The sequence below is a fragment of the Zalophus californianus genome, chromosome 6, assembly GCF_009762305.2.
Source record: "Zalophus californianus isolate mZalCal1 chromosome 6, mZalCal1.pri.v2, whole genome shotgun sequence".
In the NCBI taxonomy this organism is placed as follows: domain Eukaryota; kingdom Metazoa; phylum Chordata; class Mammalia; order Carnivora; family Otariidae; genus Zalophus; species Zalophus californianus.
In genome coordinates, this window is record NC_045600.1 from 98,712,133 (window position 1) to 98,735,512 (window position 23,380).

General features: G+C 47.8%; 1 protein-coding gene across 2 annotated transcripts in view; it reads right to left on the reverse strand.

Moving 5' to 3' along the window:
* Positions 1–2,557: 2,557 nt before the first annotated feature.
* The window catches only part of ALDH1A2 (aldehyde dehydrogenase 1 family member A2), a 92,658-nt gene continuing 71,835 nt past the window's right edge, over positions 2,558–23,380 (reverse strand). The window contains exons 8-13 of one of the 2 annotated variants that reach the window (XM_027569385.2): positions 16,599–16,701; positions 14,521–14,705; positions 12,991–13,155; positions 12,200–12,357; positions 11,802–11,876; positions 2,558–4,417 (exon numbers count right to left, since the gene is read on the reverse strand). In XM_027569385.2, the coding sequence (XP_027425186.1) occupies positions 4,345–4,417; positions 11,802–11,876; positions 12,200–12,357; positions 12,991–13,155; positions 14,521–14,705; positions 16,599–16,701 (759 nt within the window). In that variant the 3' untranslated portion in view covers positions 2,558–4,344. Of the gene's footprint in view, positions 4,418–10,258; positions 11,541–11,801; positions 11,877–12,199; positions 12,358–12,990; positions 13,156–14,520; positions 14,706–16,598; positions 16,702–23,380 lie in introns of those variants that run through there. The other variant, XM_027569386.2, reaches the window with a different exon arrangement.

A 23,380-nucleotide genomic window follows, 5' to 3' on the forward strand; every position in this document is an offset into this window, starting at 1 on the left:
ATGTGATGCTGTTGTTGTTGTTTCTATTATTCCTGTTATAGTTGAAGCATTGTGGTTGACTTTAAATATTTGGGGGATGTTAGTCAACAACAATAAAAAAAACCAGCTAGAAAAACTAAGAAGTGACTGTGTAAGTACATGTAACTGGCAGTGAGTCTTTCCATTCTGCCCCCGCAGAAAATGCAGCCGATAGGGCAGTAAAAGGGCCTGGAGATTTTCCCCAGCAGTCCTGCTATGCCTCCTCTCTGCACCTTCCCCAATTCTACCCACATTGTCACGCTTATTCCGAGGCCTGTTTCCTCCTCTTGACCTCCGCCAGCTAATCCAGCTCAAGTTTCTTCTAACTTAAGACAGGGAGCTCACGTCCTCTCTTTCCATGGGGCTCTGGAAATTCAAAATCCCCTAATGCAGGGCTCCTCAAACCATCCCCTGAGAGGTCCTTTCAACCTCTCAGCTGCCTGTCCTTTTTGAGCTCACTGCCCTGGGTTTCTGGGGTATGCCTCTGACAGGGTTTCCTCCCAGCTCTCTGCCTACCTACCGCCTTCATTTCTTTCACGCGGCTCCTCCTCCTCCTGGGCCCAGGTTTTGTTTTTATTCTTGTGTTCTCTGTACAGACAGCCATCACCCTTATGTTCGTGTCCCAGTCCAGTCACCGGAGCCAGGTTCCAATCTCTTACCTCCAACTGCCTGCGGGTCTGTCCGGATATCCCTTCGTCACCCGCCAAATGACAGGTCCAAAGCTGGACGTCAAGATTTCTCCCTAAAACTCTGTTCCCTGTGTTCAGCTTCTTGGTTCCACTTCTGTGGCCATGGCATTGCCATTTCCTTCTCAACCAGGCTTGAAAACATACTCATTTACTTTTCATTCTTTCATATTCACTCACCGAGTTCTGGTGACCTCCCCACTGATTTGGTTCCCTCCTCTCCATCCCATGACCATGCCAGGATCACCCCAAACCCATCCCCCCATCAGTCTGCTTCTCCGGCCATCCATTCTGCTCCAGAATGGTAAGCTCTAAACGCTGCCTCCTCATTCTTCTATCCCCAAGCCACTGGGGACCCCCCCCTCCCATTTTCTATTTCAGTATCAGGGAGCTCTGGCTGACCCCCGGGGCCATCGGCATTCTGAACACTCTCTGGCACGTGGTGCCTGTCCCATCTCATGATCACGTGACCGAGCCCTGCCTTGCCTCAGGGCCCCGGCAGATGACCGTCTCCCCGGAGTGCCTGCTTCCTGCTCCCTTGCCTATTGGCATTACAGTCCATCCTCAAGCCCAGTTCAAAACCCACCTCCTCTGCTAGCTTCTCAGACTGTCCTCTTTTCTTGGGCATCTTCCTGTTTTATTGTGCAGTCCAGTGCATTCACGGTTTCTTTGTTCCTTAATCCCTACGTTATAATATTCTTGCCCTTTATTATCTAAAAGGTAGTGAAAAAGCATGAGATCACCAATATGAAGGCACTGAGCACGTTTTGGAGGAAAAGGTATAATGGAAATCTCAGGGGTTAACAGTGAAAAAAGACCACAGATGTATGGTGCTGATGGCAAATGACGGGAGTGTCTCTGTGTTAGTTTCATTAGTGACATTTGCAATGCTGTCATTTGCCTTTATGTTGGTACCATAAAGGGATGAGGTTTGAGGGACTTTATGCTTTAAAGAACCATCAAATTATAACTATCTTATTCTGGATTCCTGTGATCCGTGAGCTCTGTAATGCCACCTGCCAGAGGACTTTCCATGATTACTCTATGCCCATCTCATTCTCGTTTTCTTCCTGGTGGCTCAAGGTAATGGACATGAGATAGAATCACAGGGAGCCCACATCTTCTATTTCAGAGTACGTCCCAGCACCCAGGGACCCCGTGCCCCAGGCTTAATTTGTTCCTCCGAGGGACGAGGTATCAGCGGTCAGAGAGCAACACGTCCCGCCCTGAGTCTGATTCTCTTTGTGGCCAACTCATCAGTTTTTGTTTTGTCTCACTGGACCAGGACACGGGTGGAGACTCCAGGCATTGAAGGAGAGGATGTACGGGTCTGGAGGGGGGGAAACCTCTCCCCAAAAGCTCAACTCTGAGAACGTGGAGAGAGCAAACAAGCTCTGGCTGGTAATAGTCACCACTTACAGCTTCTTTTTTGCAGCTGCAAAAATAGTCCATCAGGTTGTCAGCTTTTGACTTCATCTCACCACGGTAAATAAAAATAAAGCTACTGCCAAGTGCCATCAGCGATTTGAGCGCTGTCATGTAGCACATGACTCTGAAGACAAGGCCCTCAACACTCCTTCATGTTTTAGCTTTCAGGGAGGCAACTTTGAATTAAAACAGTCTTTTCATAGATTTCATCCATGATTCTACTTGTTGGCCATATAAAAGAGTATGTGTACACAAATTTTAAATAGTGTCAGAAAACAAGGGTGTTGCTTATTGTGTTCTATAAAAATACTCTCCCAGACTCCTGCTCAGTAACCAGAGAAAACAACACAGCTGAAAAACCCAGCAGCTGAGAGAAGGACCCAAGTGTACTCAGTATGACGTGAAGATTTATAAACACAGCCACATAATCCCAAGGAGTACACAATATAAATGCTTTATTGCTAGCACAGAGGTTTCTTTTTAAGTAAATTAAAAGAAATAAATCTTCATTTTCACATTCTATATTGCAGTTGAAAGGTAAACTAGCTGGTTAATGGGTATGTTCACTTGGACACACGCTAGAAGAGGAGAGCATGACATTCACATGGAAGAACTCAGAAGCGTGGCGTCTCTAGAGGCACCGGGCCACTGAATGCACTGTCGTTCGTAAATAACAGCAAACGGAGATTTCTTTTAAACATCATGAATAGATGAGACTCATTAAATAGAAAACCGGTGTGTTAGAAAGCAGAAACCCATTACATACAGAAGGCTATCTACGCGTTGCCCATATTCCATGTACTTCTAGGTTATGTTTGGTACTTTTAAATAAATGATCTTCATCTAGGTTAGACTGGATTGGATTCAGCAACTGGAAAAAGGGAAGGAGGAAAGGAAGTCGACACTGTCCATCAGCTAGTGGATGCACTGGAAAGCAGAAGAGGAAGTGTGTGGCTGGGGGAGAGGGAGAGGGGCTGCTTTGTGCCTCCCCCTCAGGAGGCCTGTCGGGAAAACCATGTGTGGACGAGCCACTGGGCAGGGGGCGGGGGGAGCGGCGCTGGTGGAACATGGCAATCATGGCAGACTGCAACTCAGAATGGAAATGGAACCTCCAGGCTTGGCCGGATTTTCCAAGGTTACTGCCAGTGCATTTAGGGCATGAGAGGCTGCAGTAACACCCAGAGCACTGGGAGGAGTGGGGTTGGTGCAGGGGGCCTGGGGAGCAGAAGCAGCTGTGGCGTCCAACTGCAGAGATAATTCACTTCCTAAGAATTGTCAGCCAGTAGGGAAATGAACTTCTTTCTGCAAGGCCCCCAGGATTACCTGGTACCAAATTCTTGAGCCGACTCAATTCATTTTAGGGTTGATTGTTAAGAGAAGCTTTGGAAAAAGATCTTACCAGTCTATGAAAAACAACTCCCCCTTCCCCTGCCTTATTCCAGAATCACCCAGAAGGAAGTAAACACACACGCACACCCACACACCCTAAAACCAAGTGGCAAGCTCAGAAGCTGTGAACTACATGTGATCATCTCTGGATCTGCATCTTCCTGATCTTTCACTCGTGTCTTTTATGGATGTACGAAAGCCAGACTGGGTCAGGAACATCCGAGTTCTTAGTTCTCGTTACATCTGCAGTGTACCAGCTCCTGGCAGTTTTGGTCTGGTCTGGCTCTAACTAAAGCCATTTCATGTTTTGCTTTGAAGAAGTGGATAACATGAAATGGTAATTTGGCTGCAAAACCTTGGAAAATTGTTCCCGGCCCAAACATCTGCCCCAAATGAGCTCAGCTGAGATCTCCTTGGAGGGGTGGGAGGGGTGGGAGGGAAGTGAGCAGAGAGAGCCTGGAAGAGGGAAAATGGAGACAATGGAAAGATGACCTTTCCTCAGGAGGAAAGTTCCTTGTGACGAAAGGCATCAGCCCATCACTCCGGAAAGAGACACTGGATGTACCCGACAGCGACCTCTCCTGCCGTCATCCCACTTTCCCCAATATTTGGTATCGTTAAGGTGATCCCTTACAGAGTGCCAGGAAACCATGCCCACATGGTCTGCTTTCATTATGCAGGGACCGGCCTGGCCTACATGTCATTATTTAAATCTTTAAATAAGGACTGGGTATGAACTTTGGATTCCTGAGAGCCGGGCCCCCCAGGGAGAGCAGAGAGGGAGGGTCCTGTGGGCTGGCCTCCACCTTCCTCCTTGGCCTTCTTAGGAGTTCTTCTGAGGGATCTTTACTGTCACCGTCTTCACCTCGGAGTACTCTCGCAAGCCGAATTCCCCCCTGAAAGGCAGAAATAGGCTGTGTCAGACACCCAAGGCCCGGGCAGCCTGGTGTGAGTGATGGCAAGAGTCCCGAGAAGGGGCCGTTTAGCACCTGCTAACAGTAGGCCCGGGGGTTTCCATGTAGAAATGTCCAATGAGTGGACAGCCCAGCCCTCCTCTGAGGAGCAGAGGGGGCTGTCGTGTCATGAGCAGTAACCGTTTCTTAAAGGCAAAGGCCGATCTGTCTTCCCAGTATGGCCCAGGAAGGGGCAGCATTCCCAACTACTCAGAGAAACACGCATGCGTGTTAGCCTGGGCCAGTGGTCACACAGACCCTGGACCGTGCCCCTGGGTGGGCACCACAGACAGCAGCAGGCCCAGGTCCCTACTGCCGTGTCTCTACCACGGACAGCAATGGCTCTGGAGGACAATGGTGTGCTTTCCTCCTGCCACCGGACACCCCGATGTCTCTGTGTTCTAGTCGCTGTCCTAGATACCTAGTCTACTTTAGCTGAAAGAAAAGCCTGAGATTTCTAGGCTGGGATCCCCTGGATGTTCTAAATTCCTTTCCACTGGTCCTTAGACTTAACAAACGGAAGCGGGCACCCAAAGGCCTGGGCAGGGAAGAGCACGGGTCACCAGCAGTGCTTGAAAGACAATCCTGACACGGGCTGCCCGCAGGCCCACAGTCAGGGGAAAGAGGGAGGAAATCCAAGTACCTGACTTCAAAGGAAGTGGCAGTAAGCTGGCCCCCCAAGACTCTGGGTAAACGTTTATGGGGTGGGAGCTGGGTCCCCCGCCTCTGCAGGGGCCAGGGGACGCTGCCCTTCCCGGCCCCCTGGTCCCGCTGCGCCGGTCTCCAGCCACTGCCCTCAGGGGGCCGGGGTGCAGCCCAGCCGGCGGCTGCCGAGCTCCCGTCCTTCCCCTCTGTGTCCTCTCTCCTCAGTTCACCTCATTTCCGTTGCCCTTTTCCCCTTCCCTTTATTTCATTGTAAAGTCAAGCACATTCTCCTAATTTTCTCTTTTAAAAATTGAACTTTTCCCCCCCTCTATTCTTTTTAAAGTCACTGGCCTGTGAGGCTTTCCCTGGCTGTCTCGGGGAGGAGCTCCTCCCTCCTCTGTGTTCACAGAACACCTGGGGCGCCGGCCAGCACAGAGCCGTCACCTGTCCCCGGGAGAGAGGCCGTCTCCCTCCGTGGACCTGTAGCTGCCTGTTCCTGCTTCCTGCCCGCCGCCGAACCTGGTGTAGAGCCCACGGCTCCAGGCTCGGACGGCACTTGCGGAAGGGGGGGACAGAGGGAGGGCTTTTTCCCATCCCCCCTTCCCCAGTTCCACCCGGTGGATATACCACCTCTGCCAGGAAAAAACAAAAGAACACAGAGATTTATTTGAGTAAGAAAATATTAATAAAAAAGTCACATATGGGGCGCCTGGGTGGCGCTGTTGGTTAAGCAGCCCACTCTTGGTTTCGGGTAGGGTCGTGATCTCAGGGTTGTGAGCTCGAGCCCCGTGTCGGGCTCTACACTCAGTGCAGAGTCTGCTTGGGAATCCCTCTCCCTCTCCCCCTTCCCCAATCTCTCTAAAAAGAAATAAATCTTTAAAAAAGATCCCAAACAGTCATGTATGAAAGATACAATGTTACAGTGACTGGGCTTTACGGTAAAGACCTGCTATAAGGGATTCACGCCGCTTCCTTCCAGGAACCCCGTGCCCTGCATAAGGCTCCGATTATTTTGCCAGCAGCAACTCTGAGCACCCAGGTCACCTGAGTTGTCATGCCCGTGCCCTCCCCGCTGGGACATCAGAGGCAGCCAGGGAGAGACCAGGGCATGTGTGCTGCCCTCTTATCCATGCTGGCCATCTTGCTTACGGGAATGAGAATCAATTTGGGACTGTCCCACTCAGTATGAGGTCCCCTCATTAGCTCCTTCCAGGCCCTGAGTCTCTATTGCCAGCCCAGCTCTGGCTCCTTCTGGACTTTTTCCTGCCCTTGGGCAATTCTGAAAGTGTCTCTTCATCACGGACATCATCTGCCTCCCGTTTGAAGTGAGGTTACTCCCTTCTTGTTTCCTGGCTTGCGCACGCACATGGGGCAGACCCTGAACCATCTCCTCCCACTCAGATCTCCAAGTTGGTTGTGAGAAGCAGAAGGAAGCCTACAGACTCAGAAGCGTGGTGGCATGATTGCTTTTGAGTGTGATGATTGGCTCTTGTAATCTTTGGGTGCGCGATGTGATAGAAAATCATCCTGGGCTAGAGGAGCTCCTCCCCTGTGTCTCGGGCAGCCATCTGCCACCCTGGTCCGCACACAGCCCGCTCCGAGAATGAGGAGTGGCCTCAAATCTGTCATAAAAACAACCCTGGAGCTGGGGGTCAGCAGGCAGGTATGGCCACTCAGCTCTGCCATTAACTGGCTGGAAGACTAGGCGAGCCACCCCGTCCTCCTGGTGCCCGGGCATCTCTCAGGCATCAAGAAATGTAAGGATCGCCCTCGGAGCTTGCTTACATTGTGGATTCCTGACCATCCCCACCAAAGACTCTGCCCTGGTAGGTCTGGGGAGGAGCCCAGGAGACTGTGATGCAGGTGGCTGTTTGGGCCACCCTTTGAGAAGCGCTGCTAGAAAGTCTCTGAGGGCCCCACGTTTAGATTCTTCTGCTGTTTCACCATCTCATTCTGGGGGCTTTCTCTCCAATCTAACTGAATCCAGTTAAATCCCACAGTTACGGGAGAACGGCACTATGGTGCAAACGCAGACACGCCGCTCCTGCTGCACCCCGATCTCTCTGTACGGTCGCCTGCAGAGCTCCACAGTGCGTCCGGGCAGAGGCACACTCAGACGCCTGTGTTCCTGCTTCTGAGTCAGACTGGGTTATATTCCCTACCACGAACCAAACCTGGCACTCCACGGGCAAGGTAAGATGTTAGATTTGGGTGCCTCTCAGTCAGTCATTGTAGAAAATCACTCAAAGAACAAAGAGGGATTTCCATGTAGGATGTATACTTCCCTGCTCTTTTCTTTGCCTTACAGCAACGTTTCGCAGAGCAGGGTCTCCAGACCACCTGTGCCGAATCATTCCAGAAGCCTGTTAACAATGCAGATCCTCAGCCTTAGCCCAGCTTTACTAAAACCAAATCTCTGAGAGTGAGTGGGTCCCCAGACAAGAATGTTTGGCAAGCCCTTCTCCCAGACCCACAGGTGACTTTCTGTGCACAGGCATGCTCTGCACCTAAATATGAGCACACATGCATGCATGCATGTGCATGCAAACTTGGGAAGCCCTTATTATCCTAATAGTGCTTCTCATCTTCAAACCCAGTGTCCTTAGTTTTTACAATGCTGAGGTTCACAGCTTTCTTTCCATGTGCTCAGTTTGTGACATGTATTTTATAGCTTGTCTCGGGAAGCTTAAATGAGGAGTAAGGGAGGGGTCGGGAGGAATGAAACGGGGAACTGGCTGCAGGGCAGGCCTGAGGTGAGCCGCCCCCCTCTCTGACCCTGGGGATCAGAGGCCAGCCCGTCAGGGAACCTGTAGAGAGCAGCCCTCCACAGAGCTCTGTGGGGGGAGAACTCCGGTGCTCCCACAGCCCGCCTTGGAGCTTGTTTCCAGAAAGTGCTACTTCTCCGTGCCTCTGAGAGGTGGGAAAAGGGGTGCCAGGGACCAGAGCCACATGGGGTTTGCAAGGCCAGGAGATAAAAGGTACTGTCCAGAGGAGGGTAAGGGGAGTTTCTGGGATTGCAGTAAGTAGCAAGGAAGAGTGGGGGACCAGGATAGAGTAGGTTCTTTTATTTGAAGCCTTTGCGACCACTCTAGGTCATTTAAGGAAGAAAAAACATGTTTGGGGAGCAAGTAGGGACAAAGAATCATATAATCTAGACAAGATGAAGTGAGTCTCATCAAAGAGCACTGTTCCCTAATTATTTTTTAACTGCACTGCAAAGGCCAAATCACTACAGCACCGAGATAAGTCGAGAAAGGCTGCTTTTCAGTCTCTTGGGCCACTGTTCTCTGTGTGGTTCTGACACAGCCAAACTGTCTCCCGGCAAGTTTGTCTCCTCGTCCTCCCAGGCAAGGGGAAGCTTTCTAAGGGGAGTAGACTGGACTTGGACAATGTCACAAGCCCGAATCCTGTCCATGCTGAGGGTCCAGGACAGGTCGGGGACAAGCTCCATCAGCCAGCGATTATTTATTATATTTTATGCCCATGATTCACCCTCTTAATGATCTGTAACAAAACAGTTGGCGTGAGAAGCATTCCCAGAGCCAGGGGTTGTCCCAACATTTCAGAGACCAGGAAGGCACAAACACAGAGGCAGGACACGGAATATCAAGTTACATGCATCCTGAAAAGTGGGAGCAGAAAGTGAAGGCCATATGCAGGTTAGGAAGTGATAGCTGGAGTACACGAAGACTTTATAAAAGCTGAAAAAATACTGATAACCGCGCAAAGAGGATCCAGACTGCTTCTGTATCCTCTGGTTTGCTTGCTGTAAAGCAAGTGGGAAAAACTGAAGGCCAGAAGCAAGACTCAAGCAAGAGCGATTTCTCCCAGCATACCCAGGGACAGAACAGAAGTTGATGATGCGAGCTGAAATTCGGGAAAACATTCTGCCACACTTCCAAAGTAAGACATTTATTAGGAAAAAGGAGGATCACCTACATTACACTCATCTACTTGACCACTAGTGACGATAGCAGCTAACATTTCGGGAGGCTTGCCAGACACTGCTGGGTATCTGGAACACTGAATCCTACCATTTAATCCTCACGGCAACTTTTGGGGTAGGTACTATAATTATTCCCATTTTAGAGATGAGGAAACAGAGGCTTAGTGAGATGAAGTAATTTGTCCAAGGTTACATAGGTATTTTTTTTTTTTAAAGATTTTATTTATTTGACAGAGAGAGACACAGCGAGAGAGGGAACACAAGCTCGGAGAGTGAGAGAGGGAGAAGCAGGCTTCCCGCTGAGCAGGGAGCCCGATATGGGGCTCGAACCCAGGACCCTGGGATCATGACCTGAGCCGAAGGCAGACGCTTAACGACTGAGCCACCCAGGCGCCCCAAGGTTACATAGGTATTAAGTGGCAGGGCCAGGATACGTATCTGAAGCCATGTGATTCTAGAAATTCTGCTCTTAGCCTCACCGCTATGCTTAACTTTCAGTTTAATGGCTAAGAGCTAGAAATTACCAGCTGAAGTAACTGAAGCATGTAAATCCTCTGCACTGGTCTTACGGGTTCACTGACTTTGTCCCCAACACCATACTTGTTTCTCCCACAATTGCCGCTACTCACTCTTCCTTACCAATCCTGCCAATTATTCCCCTCTCTCCAGCTACCCAAATGTTCCTCTCCTTTAAAGGCCAATTCAAATCCCTAGGTTTGATCCTACCTAAAGGTTTTCCAGGCTTCTATAGCTCACAATGATCTCCCCCATCCCTGAACTCTTCTATGACTTCACGGTCTTCTCTGGAATTCTTCTGATTCTTTCAGGGTTGTACATTCATTTATCCAGCAAAATCTCAAGTGCTTTGATGAACCACATCTTCTCCCACAGGACAAACACTCAATACTTCCGCAGACTGATCATGAACTGGCATTGGCTCACAAAAGGATGCATTCGTTAATGGCAGAGGCAATGGACATACGGATGTTTCCCCTTGGGAGTCACAGGATTTAAGAAACACGGAACCAGCTCCTTTCAAGAGGAGGGAAAATTTTTTGGTTTTGTTTTTTTAGAGAGAGTGTGAGTGGGGGGCAGGAGGGAGGGGCGGGGTTGGGGAGAGCAGAGGGAGAGGGAGAGAGAGAGAGAATCTCAAGCAGACTCCACACTCAGTGAGGAACCCAATGTGGGGCTCGATCTCATGACCCTGAGATCATGACCTGAACTGAAATCAAGAGTTGGACGCTTAACCGACTAAACCACTCAGGTGCCCCAAGGGGAAAATGTTTTTTGTTTTTGTTGCGGGGGGCGGGGTGCGTGTCAGCTCAGGAAGACCCTGGCTACCATTCACACTCTGAATGCCGCTCAAAAAATCCATTTATATATGAAGGTGGCAAATAACATCCCCTCGAGTGTAGTTCTCCTCTGCTACAGTCCCATTTTTCAGGTCCTTTTGCCTCACAGGAGGGCCCTTCACCGCTCTGATCCCGCCCCTGAAGAGTCCCTGCACCTGGCCTCCCTGCTTCCTTGGCTGCATATCACGGGAGCCACTGAAACCTATGTTCAACCTCACATCTGCCACTTACTGGCTGTGTGACCTGGGCAAGCTGCTTAGCTAGTGCAAGCCCCAGTTCTCCACCCGAACCATGTGGGACGTGAGGGGAAGTGTATCGATTCCACTCCGTCCTCATGAAAATCAAATGAGACGACATTAGGAAAGAAGCTACCATAAAGCCATACACGGAGCGGGCATTTAATGAGTGATACCTATCAGTGTTAATTGTAAAATCCTCGTGACTGATCTTCTTCCTCTAGTCTTTGCCAGGACATCCTCTACCTGCCAGAAAGCTCGGCCTTAAAACCTCTGGTATCTCCTCAGCTCCCACAGAGTGGCCAAGCCCTCTAGAGACTGGGTTTAAAACAACCTTTCCACTTGTATCTTCAGCATCCTCCAGACATCCTACGTCCAAACTCTGCAGTCCCAGCCTCAGAGAACCTACGGGGGCCGAGCAGGTGATGTAAGGGAGGGGCTTGGGCATGCGCAAAAACGAAGGGCTACCAATATTCAGGCCCCAGGAGCAGTAAGAACAGTGGGGAAGAAGGCGAGTTCTAGAGCTCACAGCTGCAGCAATTTTGCCACGGGGGAATGAAAATAAGCAAGAAATCCAGATTTTATGGAAAGCCTCTTCATTTTTGAATGCCAGTTAAGGATTTTAAAATGTGGGGCAAAGTGAAACATTTCTGCAGGCCAGATTTGTCCTTGGGCTGGCAGGTGGTGACCTCTGTTTTAAACACAGCAAACTCCCTGATGTTCTGTATTTGTTGTGCCTTCATGCCTCTGTTCCTGCTATTCCCTCTACATGGCAAGACTGGTCCTCACAAACTGAAACGTTTTTTGTTCTGTGAAGTCTTCTTGGACCCCATCAGGCAAATTCCATGGATTGTTTCCTCTGTACTTGCAAGAGGTTTGGCACACTTCTGTCAAGAAAGCAGCCCTGATTTTATGAAATAGATGGCACATTAATTTTTATCCATTCCCACGTAAGGGAAGGGAGTGGTGTTCTATTCATCTTTGTGACATGTAGCACAGCGCTTCGTTTATAGAAGTACACGCTTAACTAACTGTTTGCTGAATGAATGGATGAGAGTAAGAGAATTAAACAATTGTGTGCCTGCTCCTCTAGGCTGGTATTTGTAATCCCTGTTTCTCTGCAGGCACCAGCAACTCTGGACACTTACATTTCTCTCCCATTTCCAGACATCTTGAATCCCCCAAAGGGGCTCTGGACATTTAAGGCATTGTAACAATTGATCCTAAGAGAAAAAAACATAGTACCGTGAGTGTGAATTCTGCTTGTACAAAAGTAGTCCCCTCAGCATAGTATTTCTTTTAAAAGTTTTATTTTCTAATTCCCCTTTTTGCATATGAAATACTTAGAATTTAAAATTGACTTTGATCCCCTGCCCTAGCCATTAAGGAGTGTATATCCCTTTTCAGGGCGAAGGCTGGTTGCCTTCCGTCTTCCCCATCCCCCCGGAGGATATGCTTATGACCCACGCTCCAGAGATCATGAGGCCCCTACAGTACCGCCAGTGGTGTGCGTTATGGCCAGAACCATGAGGCTGACTCATCTTACCAAACAGTCCCAGCTTGCATTGCAGAAGACACCGTGAGCGCCTTGTTGATGTCATTAGTGAAGACAGCTGCTACAAGTCCAAAGTCTGAGTTATTGGCTCTTTCGATAACTTCATCCATAGTCTTAAACCTCAGAATTTCCTGAACAGGGCCAAAGATCTGCAACAAAACAGTGTGAGCCAACATGGGGTTGTTGCTCCGCCTTCATTATTTAAATGACATTTAAGTTTAGCAGCACAGAACTGTAAAATAGCTCAAACTTTGCCAGAACAGGATTATGTGAGTCTAACTTTAGAGTTCATTTAACGCCCCCTCTCCTCCATCCTCCCTGGCATCCCCTGATCCCATGGTCTGTACCAATGCTGCCTTCTCCGTGATTCCCCAGCCACTGCTCCAGACCTCAGAACGACTGCTGGCTGATGTGCTCCGGTCCCCATCCTGCACAAACGTGAGGTGGCTTGGATGCTTTCTCCTTCCCGGCGGACAGCTTAGTAACCCACATCTGAAGGACTGACCTGTGACTAGCATACTACTAAGGCCAATGACTGGCTGTTATGATTGTCCACTTGGCTAGTAACAATTGCAGTCGAGGAGCACGTCACCTGCCTCCATCTAACTTGCTTGCCTTCTAGATTTAACATTTTCTTGAAAGCGGGATTTGCACAGCCATGTGTGTTGTTACAGAATGTGTATCAAATATAACGAGCCAGAGCTAGAATATCATCTACAAGAAATGCTCTGGAAGCCATCCCAAGAAAGGCATGGCTTCCGCTTGAACCCCATGTTTGATACCTCCTCTTTGGCAATGCGCATGTCGTCGGTGACGTTGGAAAACACGGTGGGCTCGATGAAAAACCCCTTTCGGCCGAGCCCTTTGCCTCCACATTCCAGCTTGGCACCCTCAGCCACGCCACTCTGAATGAGTTCCAGGATCTTGTTGTACTGTTTCTTATCAATCTGCAAGAGAAATTTCCTAAAGACTCCATGTAAAGTCTTCTATGAAAAGAGAAAGAAGTGTGTACTCAAGGATCTCTCACTTGTGATTTTTTTCAAAGCTCCATTATATCTACTCATGTCATAGGGGACTGCTGCCATTTAGCCACTGTTCTCTGAAAAAATGGTGACTTTGTATGTTTAACCCAATATATTGAGAATTCCATTAAATGCACTGCATGGATGACAGTGCCAAATCAGAAGTACCAGATGCAGAGTTAGGCAATGTTTCTAAATGACGGAGAAACTGGCTAATTGATTATTTGCGGTTTCTATTGGGGAAAAACTGACCGCTATAACCAAATGAACAATTCACCAAGTTGAACTGATACTAAAAAGATGAAAACAATCGGTAAGCTCCATGGTGCTTCAAATCCTACTGGGGTCTATTTTTAATGGAGCGCCTATTACACCTCTAGAGGAAAAGGTTAAGTATAAAGAGCAGGGACCAGCTTCCTACTCCGTAAAATACAGTTAGTCTTGCCCACCCCCCAAGTTATAGTCATCATTCAATTATGATGGTAAATACAAAAACCTAAATTCACTTGAGTTTGAATTACTCGGCTAGAACATCAGTCATCTTTCAAACGGTCCCCAAATCTAGGAGATGTTGTTTCTTATCGGGAAGACCTATATGCTAGAGATCCAGATGCAATCTGATCCAAGTATCCTTTAAAAATTCCTAGACTCTATCTACAGTTTAAGATTCGACCAGAATTCTATCCGGAAATACACCTTGATGATTGTGGAGAACGTGCAGAGCCAGATAGTGTGGGACTTTTGTGGCCCTCCCCACCGCACTGCATGAAGCCTACAGAGTAAGAGACAACCATACAGTAGGGGGACAAGTAGACAGCCCTCTATTCCCTACACATTACAAGCCACAAGTAGGCCAGGTTGGCGGAGAGATTCCTTAGCCACGGATGAAAGGATACAGGGCTTCTGAGAAAGAGAGATACCTACTCCCCTTGACTGTGGCATTTGCAGGGATGTCTTGAAGGCCACTGGTGAGGACTGGGACTGGGTTCTCAGGTCAACCTCCATCTTGTCATGCTCAGGTCCTTCCTTAGAGCTAAGAGACTCCCACTTACCCCCAGAGTTCAAAGTATCCTTGAGGCAACTTTAATCTCTTAATGTTTCCGAGAGAACATTTCGAAAGGGAGAGGGAAGCCTGAGGAATAAGCAATGCCTCACCAGCTCCAATTCCAGCCGCGAAGCCGAGGTGGCAGAGCAAGGAGGAGGCGGGAAAAGGACTCTGTTTCTGGGGTCCCACTAGAATGTCCGGTGCTCGCCCGGCATTAAGAAAGGGAATGTTTATGATTTCTCTACCTGGGGTCCCTGCTCCGTGGTGGGATCAAAGGGACTCCCCACGATGCGCCTCTTGGCCCGCTCCACGCTTCTTCTCACAAACTCCTCATAGATGGACTCCTCCACAAAGATGCGAGACCCGGCGGTGCAGCACTGGCCCTGGTTGAAGAACACTCCCTGGTGGGCCTGCTCCACAGCGTAGTCCACTGCAAGAGGAGACAGCCGTGTCCTCAGCACGGTTCACCCACGGAGGGCCCGTCCATGCAGCCCCCTCCCCTCGCTCTGCCAGAGCCCCGGGTCTAATTGCCGCGCTCACCGTACAGCATTAACCGCGAGGAGGCAGCACAGGGGAGAGCACTGGCTTGAGAACACAGTTTAGTTCAAGTTCTGACTAGATCCTGACGTGACTTGCTACGTGACCTTGAACTTGGACAACTTCACTTCTTTGAGTCTCGTTCTTCTTCTGTAGAATGAGGGCCTGCACCACAACCATCTAGAACGGAGTCTCAAGCTCCATGTGCCAAGGGGCCAGGCAGATAATGTAGTGGTATCAATCGGCCAGCCAGGAAAACAATCTGACGGAGACTCAGAAGGAAAGCCACTGCATTTGGCTGTTGCTATGCATGAATGTAAGCCTCTGGTTGCCAGATTCCGATTTTAAGAAAAAATAGAAATAAGGATTTTTTTCTTTTTTTTAAATTTTATTTATTTATTTGACAGAGAGCGAGACAGCGAGAGAGGGAAGACAAGCAGGGGGAGTGGGAGAGGGAGAAGCGGGCTCCCCATTGAGCAGGGAGCTTGATGTGGGACTCGATCCCAGGACCCTGGGATCATGACCTGAGCTGAAGGCAGTCGCTTAACCAACTGAGCCACCCAGGCACCCCTGAAATCAGGATTTTTAATGTGCAGTTTTTATTTTTTAAAGTGCTGTGTGACGTTTTGACAATTAAACATATGTATGCCCTGCGTTGGGTCTAGGGACTGCCAACTTGCAACCCTTGATCTATAGAACCTTGTAGCTGTATGTTTAATTAGTATTATGGTGAATTAAACTGTAACAGAAATGGATCTTCTTGAAAGACACCAAGTTTTCTCTACATTTACTGGAATTGTATAGCAGCAAATAACTCTTTCATCTCAGAGCTTACACGCAAATACGGTGTGTGCTAGTTGCTAAATGACTGACTGAATCAATCAGTCACTCATCAATCAGTCATGTCAATGGAGGACCTACTCCCCAAGAGAAATTTAGGTGTGACAGTTCTGATCCTTCTGACAACCAGCAGGAAGCTGATGCTGGATTCTTCATGGCCTCCAAGCTGGGGGTGAAAGGCAAGCAATCCGCTGTTTTCTGACCTCCCAGTGGTGAAAGGGAAAGCAGCTCTGTCTGGTGGGATGGGAGGAAGAGAAAGAGGGACCGAAAGAGCTTTTGAATTTTTATGCCCTGGAAAGCTTTTCAAAACAGAAGGACCACACCGATGCAGAATGGCCTAGAGGGCATCCAGCCTGGAGACATGGGGTTTCCTAGATTACTGCTTCACGCCACCATAGGGTCCTACCTCCATGGTGTAAGCACCTGACCAAAGCGCGTCGACATTGTGGCTCAAAGTCATGGAAGCAGCAGAGGATGGGGGTACTAAACAGAGGAGGGGTTGTGGGTTTGGGAAAATGCTGGCAGGGATAGTGAACTAGAATTTTTTTTAATGATTTACAAAGCCACCAGACACCTCTGAGAAGTTTCAGATTTCTTGAATCCAGGCAGAGAGAAGATATTTCTGGTTTTGAGAGGCTTAGACCATTGCTCTTTCCACTACACAGCACAAAGCTGGCTTTCTTCTCTTCTACCCTGGCCTGCAGCGCCACAGAGTCAAAGCAGTTCAGGAGGGTCTAGAAAACACTCTGTTCAGCTATCAACTGGCAAGTGCTCTTCCCCAATACTAAACTAGTTTCTCCCTAGGAGGAAGGGTCCAGGTTCTTCTACTTGAAACTTCTTCTTAGCCTCACAGATCTTTTTCTTAGTGTCCTGTCAAAAGTGGAGATACAAGAGAGCACCGAGGGGCAGTGTACCGGGACATGGAGGAGATCTGTAGTTGACTTACAATCAGCATCAGCAAAAATAATATTGGGGCTTTTCCCTCCAAGTTCCAGAGTTACTCGCTTCAAGTTACTTCTTCCAGCTGCTTCTTGGATAAGCTTTCCAACCTGAAAGAAATGGAGGGAGGTTTTGCACACCTTGCAGCTGAGACAGTCAGTGGCCAAAGCCAACTGTAGGCAGTGGTGGGAGGCAGCACGGATGGATCCTGCAAGGCAAACCAGCCCCATGGACAATGCAGGAACAGCTCCTGTGGTCAACTTGGTCACCTTGGGTGGACAAGATACAAGTCAGTTGGGATGCAGTTTAATGTCTAATTGGAAGTGAACTGGAAGTGAATTGGAAGACTGCTTTAGTTTCATGACGGAAAGAGCACTGAAAAGGGATTTAATCTGGAAACTTAATCATTGAAAGATTTTTTTAAAGGCAACTGGCAAGCAAAATGTGACTGGAGGTTTTCTACCACTGTACTGTGGCTTTTAGCTCTGGACTCTGGTCTCAAAAAAAAAAAAAAAAAAAAAGCCAACTGGTTCCACATGAAAGACATGATGAATGTAAAAGAAACTCTTCATGGATTTACAAAACTGCCAGGTATGACTTTAATCAGGTGGTTCAAAGAAAATACAGATGTTACACCTTTGCCTCTGCCTAGTTCTGTAAGTAAAAGGAGTCCAGACAGCTGAGGTTCATGTGTGTGCAATGCCTATTTACTTAGAAGCCAAGCAAACAAGAAGCTAGGTTGGAGATAGCATTTACCACTGTGTGAAGTCGTGTTTCTAATGAAATTGAAAGTATCCAAATGGAAACAGGAATGTACCACCTACAGCCTCCCTTCGAGGAAGAACACATTGATTACCTCGGTGAGTAGAAATGTTGCCAGTTGGCCTCAGATGAAGAGCGTGTCCTTGCCCAAGAGGATCCCCTTCCCCTGGGTGGCCTATCCACTGGTGGCAGGGGTATGAAGATCCTCACTTTCAGCTCACCACAGGACAGCTCCAAAGGACCATCTATGTGCCATCATGCTGCCTGTTGTTGGCGGAAGCTACCAGGCCTGCATTGCAGTTCAGTTTCCCCTTGTGCCCACTTCCCTTCAGCAGGGATCCCTCATAAATAATCAGCATGGCAAACTCTGTCTCAGCAACTGCTTCCAGAGAACCTGAGCTGTAACAGAGTGCTACTCTACTATGGGGTAGAGGTTCCATTATGGAAAATGCCAAGTCTCCATAGAGCCCATATGGGCAGTTTGCTCTTGTTGAGATGAAAAATGTGACTTTTGCCTGGAATCCTACAGAAAATAAAAGATTTTAAAAGCCTGGAGAAGAGAAATGCTACATTTCAGCCCCTCCTGCCCCTTGAGATCCTCAAGTAGGGCTAATAACTCCTCAGGCAGTGTACTCAACCATGACTACACTTGAGAGAAAAGGCTCTGGAGCCTGGAAGTTTTACTGATTTTATCACTTACCAACTGTTTGACCTTGGGAAATTAATTTCTCTGAGCCTCTGGTTCCCTCCTCTGTAAATGGGGCTAAAAATAGTATCTACCTCAGAATCCAGTTGTCCTGAGAATTAAGTGAAGGTACTTGGGACTTAAAACCCAGTCTGGTACAGAGTAAGTACCCACACATGGTAACTACACACAGGCAGGAGAAGCTGGGGCCCCTCTTCTTCCTTGTTCAATGCAGAGAAATGGAGCTGATTGTAAAAGGAGTTACTGCAGCTAGACTTTCCAAAGCAGGTCTCCCCATCTTCCCTCAAACTGCCTATGCATATCAATTGCTTCAGGAAAATATTGGGGAAATGCTCACTTCCCTCAGCCTCTAATATTATTCATTCACTGGATTAAATGCTTTTATGTTTTTATTATTACTCTCCCTCATGGCAAAAAAAAAAAAAAATGTAGAAAATATCCTTTCATTCTGAGGAAACCTGTGGGGGAAAGACAGTGATGTCTCTGAAAGAGCTAGAATTAGAGAGTTTCTTAGTTTGTAGGACAACGCTAGCTTCCAGGAGGTTGAAAAATACTAACATGCGGCCCTAAAGATTACTGGGTGGGCAACAGCCCCCCAGCCAGATGGTCCTTCGCCCGCCTTGCCAGCTTGTCTTGTCTGTCTTCTACCTCAAGCTAAACTCCCTGGAAAGACAGGCTAATAAAGGCCCTGTTCTCAGGCAGACATGCTCTCTCTCCCTCTTGTTCAGGAAGAAATTACATGTATATGACGGAAAGGAGAATCTGGCTCTCTCTTGTGGCAAGAGAACAGCAGTCAGGTGAAAGTTATGACTGAAGCCTCAGATCTCAAGCGTGAAACCTCGCAAGGGCAGCTGGGACAGCGCCATGGGGAGTCCCTAACCAGGCTGTCCCCCACGACCGCCCGTTTTCCTGAGGAATTCTCGGGTTCTTGGCTCTCTTTGCCCTGAGGAATCCATATTCACTGACGGTGACTCATCTTAAAGTCCAGGAAGATAAACAGGCAAGTGCTTTCTCAAAAAAAGGCAACCACTGGAATTCATGAACTTATTATTAATTATAATAAAAAAACTAACATTTGCTGAGTCGTTCTGTGTCAGACATTGGCATGTATGAGCTCATCTAAGTCTCGTAAAAACCCTTCATAGTAGGTACTATCTCATGGTAAAGGCGACCAAGAGCTGGAAGCCAATGGACGTTCCCAGGTTACCCGGCAGGTGGCTGGTAGAGCCCGTCGCGAGCCCAGGAAGACTGATTCCAGGGGCCAGGGGTGGGTCACTCGCTCTATGCCCCTCCCTTCCTCTCTACTTCCTGCCCTGTCTGCCTTCCTTTCTATATTTACTGAGCACCAATAGTGAGCCACACACCACCAAAACCTTGGCCCTGAACTCCAAATTGATTTCAAAGTGAGTAGGAATATCCCCTTTTGAAGATACAGATGATGGTCAAACACCATCAGTTGCAAAACTAGCAGTTGGCCTTCAGAGCGACAGAAACAAGAAACAAGCAAAGGCATGGAGAAATCACAGGTTTCACACAGAGTAAGACACTGAGTAAATGTCTGGGGCTGGTAAAGGGAGTGCTGGCCCAGCCGGTATCACGGTTCTGTCAGCCCTACTCCCTGACATTAATCAAAGAAGTTCTAGGGATTGGTGTTTTTCGCCACTAGGAATGTTGTCTGGTGACTATTTTCATGGCTATGGTAACTATACAAAAACCTCACTCGGTCTATGGTCATCAGAGAATACCTAAGAATAATTTTTCTGGTGTCAGTGCTTTGCCAGTCTTTCCTTAGAAACCAAATTTGTGCTACACATTGCAAGGCAAGTCTCAGATGAATAATGCCTTTCCTCTTCATCTTTGGAAGAAGGTCAAGTTGCTGCTCAGCCTCAAGAAACAACTGGATGGGGGCGCCTGGGCGGCTCAGTGGTTAAGCATCTGCCTTCGGCTCAGGTCATGATTCCAGGGTCCTGGGATCGAGCCCCACATCGGGCTCCCTGCTCGGCGGGAAGCCTGCTTCTCCCTCTCCCACTCCCCCTGCTTGTGTTCCTGCTCTCGCTGTCTCTCTCTCTGTCAAATAAATAAATAAAATCCTTAAAAAAATAAAATAGAACAGGATAGCCAAAATTAAAAAAAAGAAAGAAAGAAAGAAACAACTGGATGTATGAGGCCACGGGAGAACCATTCCCATCTGGACCGGCCTCGGGACTGGACAGTGAGAAAAACCCAGTTTTCACTGATCCCCTTCATTCAACACGCTGGTTCTCCTACTTCGTGTCAGGTGCAATGCTGGGCACAGTCCTGTACCCGGAGGGCACTCGCAGCTAAGAGGACTGCATTATAAACCTAGCAGGTGCTCAGTAAGTGAAGCTTTGAGGTCCACTTGGAGAAAAACCTGGGTCAGATGTAGTATTAGATCTGAGCAGATGGGATTAGGGCTCCGCAGTATTTTGTCATAAGCCAGAGTCAGAGCACTCTGGTCCTTATGCACAGAACTGGACTTTGGAGAATGTACTATTGCTCATGAATTTTCTCTGTGACTGGACAGAGGTTAAATGACCCCAAATGGGAGGCACTCCTCATGATCACTACCAAGACAGGAAAAGAGATGATGGAAAGGAGAACAGATACGGCTCCAAAGCAGGAGATTCTTAATAGGGCAGAGTAATGTTTAAAAACAAAGAGTTCAAGTGAGAACTGACTCCATGCCTGCTTACAAAATATGATAGGTCCTATGCAAACTAGCCTAAAATACTACTTGTACAAACCCCATACAGAGGGTTCCAGAATTACAATCTATGGAGTTAGACAAGTTCAGAAAGAATGAAATACAGGCACTACACAAAGGCCTGGGCTTAAGTGGCCCTTCCAAGACAGGAAAGCTGTGAGTGGGGCATTCCTTGGGGATACATGCCACTCGGTTAGAAGGCAGAAGAGCATGGAGAGACAAATGGGGTTGCAAGACACACAGGCCTTGTGAGGGGTTAAGAGTCAAGTCAATAGGGATGGATTCATAAAGCCAAGTCCTATTCTGATAAAACAGGCAACATCTCCTGTCTTATTGCTGACAACCTGGCTAATTATAAGCACATTCAGGTTTAGGGACTACAGTTTGGCCCACGGGAGGCAGGAGACCCAGGTACTCCAAACTGTGGCTTGGCTCCTAACTCCAACTGCAATGTGGGAAAGCCACTCTGGCTCCTTGAACCTGTTTCTTCACGTGCAGAATGAAGGCACAAGCCAAGCAGTTAATGTCTGTGGTACTCGAGTTAGTTAGAAGACTTTAAAAAGACAGATGGGGCTCCTGGAGCGCCTGCTCATTCTGAGAGTCTGTCCACAATTCTTCTGCGTTCTTCTTGCTTATGGAGCAGAAGTAGCTTTTCATACAAGTACCCAGCTGCCCTGAATGATAGAACCTGATTTTTTCTTTTTTTAGTTTCCTGCACAGAGCTCATTATGAAAAAGTGATAGCGTTCCCGCCATGTGGTTTCTTAACTTTGCATTCCCTGTAGTCAGCTGTATCTGTGTACCCCAAACAGGCACAAGGGTGCAAAGGGGGGCTCCCCCACACATAATGGAACTGGGCTTGCTCTCAGCAGGAACGTTGGCACAGAGCAACTCTGACTCCCATCCTTGTTTTGAATAGGCTTCAAGATTGGTATGAGGAGTATCCCTGGAAGAGCCACAATGGACCAGACCAGGTTCGTGGCAATGCAGCAGAGGCAGGAAAGGCAATTTGGTGCTTTGTCAGAGAAAGGATTTGTTATACAGGACAAAAACAAAAAAAAAACAAAAAAAAACACACATGAAAGGCCTTCCCATGTGCTCTTTGCTCTTCATTTAAGGCTGTTGCTCCCTGAAAAGAATTTCTGAAGTTAGGTAAAATTTTTTATTAATTACTGAATTGTTATATTAGGATAGTTCTTTCTTAGAAATATTTCTTTTTATTAATTAGTTAATCACACCTATTAATAAGGGTGGATTCTTTCTCAGAGATATGCTACCTTTTTAAAAAAAAACAGAAACACCTCCGTAAACTGGTTGAAAATGCCTGCTTTTTGGAATATATTTTCATTTCTTAAACCTCAAACAGATTGACTCTATGCTTTTTCCCTCCTCTCTCTCCTTTCTTATTTTTCATTGTTGGGCTTACTGGTTGACTATGATGGAAACAGGAATGCTGCAAATATGCATAATTGGATATTTCTTGTCTTCCTGAAATATCTAGAAATAATAGCCCAAATCAATCTGTTCAGATTTCCACCAGAAAGTAAAAGGACCAAGATATTTAAGCAGTTCCTTTAATCTCAGTGTAACAGCAATTTCCCCAAACTTTGTCAAATTCAGATTATGAAAGCCAATATGGCCGCTACCTACCCATACCCCCCAGCGCACACCTGCCCCTCCAGCCACACGAAACCACTTGCCTTTCCTGGAACATGCGTCTCTGTCTTTGTACAAGCTGTTCCATCTGCCTAAAAGGCCTTTCTTCCCCTTGCTCACTGATAAACTCATTTTTCCAGACCTACTTCTGCTACTTCCTCTGTGAAGCTAGCTTTCCAGACCCACGCTCCCTACAGGTCTGATCCTCTGATCCAAGAAAAACTCTCACCCCGTTCTTGTTAAATAGTTGTCTTCTAGACTGAATTTGTGAGTAGAGAGACCCTCTGTCTGTCTGTCTATCTGACATACATATGGAAGATTTGTTGGGCAACTGCACCAGAACATGACACCTGCTCTTAAGGTCTCTGGAAATCAGACCATGAGGGCTTTAGGGAAACAAGTGAGAGATTGGAATACAGGATGCCTATGTCCAAGGTAGTTGTATTTTGCTACAACTAACAGAATAATCTTGGGCCTCCCTGTCCTTATCTTTGGCTTCAATTTCCTCTTTTTAATGAGGGGGATGACTTCATCTACTACTGGCCACACAGTTCCTGAGGGGCTTAAAAACTTTTCTACGTCTGGGCTCTCCCTCCAGAGATTCTGATTGTTTTACTCTGGATTATTTTTAAAAGTTTTTTTAAAGATTTATTTATTTGAGAGAGAGAGAGAGGGAGAGAGCATAAGCAGGAAGGGGCAGAGGGAGAGGGAGAGAAAATCTCTAACAAACTCCTCGCTGAGTGTGGCGCCTGATGCCTGATGCGGGGCTCGATCTTATGACACCGAGATCATGAGCTGAGCCAAAACCAAGAGTCAGATGCTTAACTGACTATGCCGCCCAGATGCCTCCTCCCCAGAAATTCTAATGTGCTGCTAGGGTTAAGAACCAGGAGATTCACGAATCTTTATGGGCACCTCTCCCACACTGGTCTCTCACCTTG